This window comes from Taeniopygia guttata, chromosome Z (assembly GCF_048771995.1).
Source record: "Taeniopygia guttata chromosome Z, bTaeGut7.mat, whole genome shotgun sequence".
Classification (NCBI taxonomy): domain Eukaryota; kingdom Metazoa; phylum Chordata; class Aves; order Passeriformes; family Estrildidae; genus Taeniopygia; species Taeniopygia guttata.
Window position 1 is genome coordinate 15,942,846 of NC_133063.1, and position 6,231 is coordinate 15,949,076.

The 6,231-nt window shown below is 51.6% G+C and overlaps 1 protein-coding gene across 1 annotated transcript; it reads left to right on the plus strand.

Annotated features, from left to right (window-relative positions):
* Nucleotides 1-799: 799 nt before the first annotated feature.
* On the plus strand, nt 800-3,727 carry LOC140681987 (inositol 1,4,5-trisphosphate receptor-interacting protein-like 1). The gene has a single exon (XM_072922813.1). It carries the CDS (start codon nt 800-802, stop codon nt 2,357-2,359), a length of 1,560 nt encoding a protein of 519 aa, XP_072778914.1. The 3' UTR covers nt 2,360-3,727.
* Nucleotides 3,728-6,231: the final 2,504 nt, after the last annotated feature.

The window sequence follows — 6,231 nt, forward strand, 5'->3', positions numbered from 1 at the left end:
GCTGAGTCCCCACTCTTGAAGGGATTGAAAAGGCATGGAATATTTGAGGACTCAATTTCTTAAAGGAGTAGGCAGTGTTAGGTTCGCGGTCCCACTGTGGGATCTTCAGGGACTTTTTCAACCACTCTGATTCTGAGATTTGAGTGTAGCTCAACCCGTGAGGAGTCAAAGCTTAGACTCAATGATCCTCAAGGGCGCCTTCCAACAGGGATATCTATGAGATTGTGAGTGGAAGGCAGATGAAAATAAATCCAAAAGAGAGAACAATGGGAGTTATTTGAAGAAGCTTCCCTCAAAAGCAGCCTTAAGCAGTGCACCAGGGCCTTTCTGAGTTCCTGAGGGAGGAGTTGGCTGAGGGGACAAAGGGTGGGGTTGGCTGGTCTGTGATGCGCTCTGGCACCTGTGACATCACAGGGGACGTGTCACAGAGGGGGAAGCAATAAAAGGCCCCAGCAGGTCAACGCTGGCCCTCTATTGCTTGGGCAAGCGGTGAGTACACACACGGCGGGGAGGCTGGGCTGGGGACAAGGGCTGGGGCAGAAACGCTGCAACCGGGGCTGGCTTCTCCCCCTGCAGGCAGGGACAGCCCCTCATGGGAGAGCCTTGGGCAGGCCACAGGGCTGCTGCTGCTGCTGCTGCAGCTCCAGGGGCACTGGGATAGCCCTTGCTGCCTGCCAGCTGTCTGGGGCCCTGTCCTTCCTGCGCCCAGAACCCTGAGCATCCTGTCCTCCCTGCAGCAAGCAGTAGTTCCCGCCCTCCCTTCCCCACTCAAGGCCTTCTCTCCCTCCTCCTGCAGACCATGGATCCAGTCGTGTTCCTGTTCGCGCTCTTGCAAGGTCTCATCCAGTACCCGCCGCCCGTGGGTGATGGTTTGGATGAGGAAACACATTGGCGCATGGAAGCGCGTGCAAAGTACTTGGAATGGGAGAGGCTTCGGCTGGAGCAGCAGGTGGAGCAGCTCTCCCAGAAGAAGATGCCACACTTGCAGCTCTTAGCTGTTGCTGTGCTCCTGGCCCTGGTCTTGGTGCTGTGGATTATTGGGTGGAAAAGCAGCCTGAGGAGAGAGGAGAATGAAGAAGAAAACCATGGTGCAAATGAAGAGGAAGTTGGCAATGTTGCTGGAAATGAAGATGACAATGATGGAAATGATGTTGTCAATGGGGCTGCACTTGCAGAAAACAACAATGACAATGATGTTGCAAATGTAGTCCAAGAAGAAGAAGACAATGTTGACGATCGTGTTGGACAAGATATAATGGAGCGCATAGAGGGGCCTGTAGAGGACCTGCAGAGAGTCTGTGAGTGGATAACTGACCTGATGGACGATTATACAATTTACTTTGGGCATGTCTTGTTTGACAGTTTCTACCCAGTCCTGCACCGACCCATCGGGGTGGGCAGTGCCTTTGAAGGTTGGAGTCCCTGGGAGCAGGATGTCGTGTACCGTGTGCTCATACCCATGACTCCTCCCCGAGGCCACAGCTTCCACCTGGAGCTGGACGGTGAGGGGCAGAGGCACGTGAGGAACTTCCGTGTCCGCGTGCAGCTGGAGTGCACCTGCACGAGGCAGCAGCAGGGTGAGAACATGCTGTGCTTCCTGCACAACCCCGAGGAGGAGCTGAGGAGCAATCAGGATCCCAGCCTCCTAGACACCCTGTGCACCGACTCCTACCTGGACGTGCAGAAAACTGCCCGCTGGTTCCAGCAACTGGTGAAAGCAATCATGCCACCTTTGCCTCAGTTACAAAACCGGAATTTAATCCCGCTGCCCTCCACACACTCCTGCCAATTCAAGGCGATCAGTGGCGGAGAAAGCTTCAGGATTGAGATCCTGTTCGGGGTGCGGAGAGGTGGCTCTGACATATTCGTGAGCAGCCAGCCTAGGGAAACACGCACCCCAAGCAGTCTATGGCCTGAGACTTATGCTGTGGCAGAGGTGAAGTTCTTCATGCACATTGCCAGGAAGGCCCCCCCCGACAGTTTGCACCTGAGATGTCTGCAGCTTTTCTGCCGCCTTCTGCTGGGCACAGGCTTTTCCAACTACACCCTGAAGACCATCGTCATGCATCTCCTGAACGGTCTCCCCGTGTCACAATGGCGCAGGAAGTATTTCTTGCAGCGCATGCGAGATATCAGTGTGAACCTGCGCTGCTCTCTGGAGGAGAAATGCCTTAACCACTTTATCATAGGCAACAAGAGATTGCCTCAGGAGATTAGCTTGCCCCTGGACATTGCAGCAGCTGAGCCACCCAATCTCTTCCATCAGCTGGCACGGTGTCCAGCTGCCCACTCTCAGGCGATGAGCGAGTACCAGGATATTCGGCGTCAGCTCGCAAGTGTGCTGCTCATTGGCTCATGAAAGAGGTGATCATGCGTACAGCTGTGCTTGTGGGCTTCACAGGCAGTAGCAGAAAACTACCTCACGTCCCCGAGGAAAAGAGAGGGGAAGGAACGTGGGATACAGAAAGAGAAGATATAAAGCTTCTGCGCAGCAGCACTCTGCCATCAGCAGCAGCAACAGTGTTGTTATGAACAAAAAAAGCAAATTTAAACTTTTGGGCAATGTTGTTAACAATGTCTGTATAAAAAGGGTTGTTGTTGATACAAGTAACAAGTTATAATTGGATATGTAGTTAACAGGCTGTGGTGCAGGCTTGGATGTTGCGGCTACAAAGTAAGGTGATTAGTTGTATTACGCTGTGGCAGAGGCTGAGTTCTTCAAGTACATTGCCAGGCAGGCCCCCCCTGACAGCTCGCACCTCAAATGCCTTCAGTTCTTCTCCCATCTTGTTCTGGGCTTCAGCTTCTCCACCTACACCATGAAGACCATTGTCATGCACCTGCTCATTGCCATGCCCGTGTCATCGTGGAGCAGGGGACATCTCCGGGAGCGACTGACGGATATCAGGGACAGCCTGCATATATGTTTGTGACAAAAATGCCTCCAGCACTTCATTGTGGGTAACCGGAGGTTTCCTCAGGACATCAATTTACCCCCAGATGTAAGAATGGGTAGGACATACAGTCTCTTCCATCACCTGGCGCAGCAGCCGGCTGCCCACACCCAGGCAATGCGGGATTACCGGGTGCTGCACAAGACGTTCAAAAGGATCGCTCTCGGAGAGGATGACTGAAGGAAGGGCAGGAGCCATGGCCAAGTGCACAGAGCAGTGCTTGTGCTGCTCGCAGCTGGCAGCAGACAACCACCTCCTAGCACAAATTTGGTGCTAAGGAGAAGAGGATGCGTGCAAAGGCTCTGGAGAAGGTCCAACAGCCTCTGCTGGCACCTCAGAAAGTGGACTGCCACGGGAGGGTTTATTCTACTTCTTTGTATCATTTCACTTTCCAAAAAAGGCACCCAGCTGTCATTGAGCCCTGCTCTACATGCTGAGCTAAAGTCTCCAAACCCCACCTGCAATATGCAGTTCTTCCCAGCCTTTGAGGAGAGCTAAAATTTCAAGCATGAAAAAAGTGGGAATCTGGGACAGAAAAAGAAAACTAGAAATGGGGCAAAAAAGAATATGAGGAAAAACTGGCACTGGTGACCCGGGATGAGTCAATGGATGGAGCCTCTCCATGTCCCTGGAAGAGACACCTTTATGTCAACATTAGACCACGTGTGTTGGAGCTGACATGAAATTTTATCTATAGCAGAATCAAGGTTTTTGTTTCATAGATAGATCTATTGTGTATGCCTGTTATATACTATAAAGTTTATGAATTATCATATCTACTAGTAAAATACGATAAATCAAAACAATATAGTAACATAAATAATATCAAAATATGAAATATGGAGTTACATCAGGATAAAAAGTGATTTTAAAGAGTTGCATATGTAATTTCGTTTAAATAGTAACAGTAGAAGACATATTTATTGTCAGTGTCTGTTGTGACACATATTGTTGCTCATAGTCCCTTTATGTCTGGAAGGTTTTTCATAAAATAGATATATTTATTACATATATAGCATACATATGATATATACTTGCTGTATACATTAAATATGAATATAACTCTGTAATATATATTCTATATCATATGCCTATAATAGATTACATGCGTGATATAAATTTTATACAGATGTAAAGCCATATCCAGTCTTGCTATCTGTTGCAACCCATATTCCCGCTCTAGAGTTAATGCATTTATAAGTAGCAAACTGGAAAACGCTTTGCTCTGGTGTCAATAAAAGGCAATTTGTGCAGAATCTGGAGTGTGCAAGACTTTATTGATGTCAGCCAGGCCTATAGTAGTGGTAAATGTCACGGGCTGTGAATCTGGGCTCATGAGCATGACTCCTTGAACTCAACCAAACTCAGAGTGGTGAATTATCTCTAGCCGAAATTAAGCCAAGCCACCCCCAGCCCCTCTGATCACAGAATCCCAGAATGCCTTGGCTTGGAAGGGTGCTTAGAAATTGTCTTGTCCCAGCCCTGCTGCCAAGGGCAGGGACACCTTCCGCTAGGCCAGGTTGCTCCAAGGCCCATCCAAGCTGGCCTGGAACACAGCCAGGGATGGGGCAGCCACAGCTCCTGTGGGCAGCGTGGGCCAGAGGCTCAGCAGCCTCAGAGAGCAGAAGTCCTTGCACAGCTCCAGCCTAAGGCTGCCCTCTGTCAGTGGGAAGCCACTGGCCCTGGCGCTGTCCCTCCAGGCCCTTGCCAACAGCCCCTGTGCCGGTCTCTCACGGCTCCCGTGCAGGGACCCAAAGGCCGCAGGAGGGTGCCCCTGGAGAAGCCCTTGGAGAGCGCAGGGGCCAGGAATGCCGCCATGAGGGCAGCAAGCAGGGCCTGGCCTGCCTGTCCCTGCGGGAGGGCACAGGGCGGGCGCTGAGGCCCTGCCAGCTGGAGCTGGGAGCTCTGCAGCGCGGCCGGCAGAGAGCCGTGGGCTCCCGCAGCTCTGCAGCCCTCACGGCTGAGGCAGCTGCCCGGGCACAGCCGGCCGGGGACACGCGGCCCGCCCGGGGCCACCCGCAGGGGGACCCTGCTCTGGGGCCAGCCCAGGCCGCAGCAGGGAGCACCCCAAGGGGCAGTGCCCGGGCAGGGAACGGCTCTGCCCGGGGACAGGGCTCCGGGAGCAGGGCAGCAGGGCCGGAGGTGCCGGGCACAGAGAGCGAGGGACACAGTGGTGTAGTAACAGCCTGGCTGCCTTGGGGCCTACACAACAGGCTGACAGGGCACAGACAGGCAGAAACTCCCATCCTCTTTGCATCCTGGGGCCAGACTGTGCCTGGATGCATCCTGAGACCTACCCTGACTCAGGTGCAGCACCTCATACTTGATCTTTTTAAACCACATGAGACTGCTATGGTTCCACTCCTCAAGCACATCACATCTCTTTAGTAGTCATTCCATTCTTCAGGTGTGTCAGCTGCTGCTTGGTGACATCAGCAAACCTGCTGAGGATACCTCTGTGTACAGGATTAATGAAGATATTAATAGACATTGCTCAGAGAACAGAACTTTGAGGTCCATCCTGACTCTTAGCTGTTGATCTCTGGAAGCACCATGCATGCAATTTCTTATCCATCCAACAGTCCAGGCACCAAATCCACCTCTCTCAAATTTAGGGAGAATGTTTTGGGGATCATGTCAAAGGCTTTACGGTAGTCCAGATAAACGACACCTGTAGCCTTCCCCTTGTCCCTTCGTGTACTCGATCCATCATTGAAGGCCACTGGGTAGGTCGGGCAAGACTCACCCTCGGCTGTCCCAAATCACCTCCCTGTTCTCCATGTGCCTTAGCATAGCTTCAAGGAGGATGTGTTCCGTGATCTTCCGAGGCACTGACATGAGGCTGATGGGTTGGTCATTTCCAGAGTATTCCTTTCTACCCTTTTTTAGAATGGGTGTAGTGGGTTCACCTTGGCTGAATGCCAGGTGGTCACTAAGCCACTCCATCACACTCCCTTTCCTAGTGTGACAGGGGAGAGAACATAAAATGGAAAACAAGTAGTCAGTTGAGATAAGGCTGTTAATTGAAGTGAAAAAATTGAGTTTGTGCATGCAGAAGTAAAGGAGAGAAAACATTTATTCTCTACTTCTCATAGACGAGCAATGTTCAGCCACTTCCCGGGAAGCAGCAATTTCTCTATTCTCTTGTCTTCTTGTTCCCTATGAGATACTGGGCCTATTGTACCACACACCTTAACGGAGCAGAGTGATACTTCATAAAGAGAGATCTGTTCTGCTTAGAAACCCAGCCATGAGTGGCCTCTAGCTGGAGCCAGAG

Coding starts and splice junctions, on each gene's coding strand:
- LOC140681987 (XM_072922813.1), top strand. CDS start 800: ATGGATCCAGTCGTGTTCCTGTTCGCGCTCTTGCAAGGTCTCATCCAG.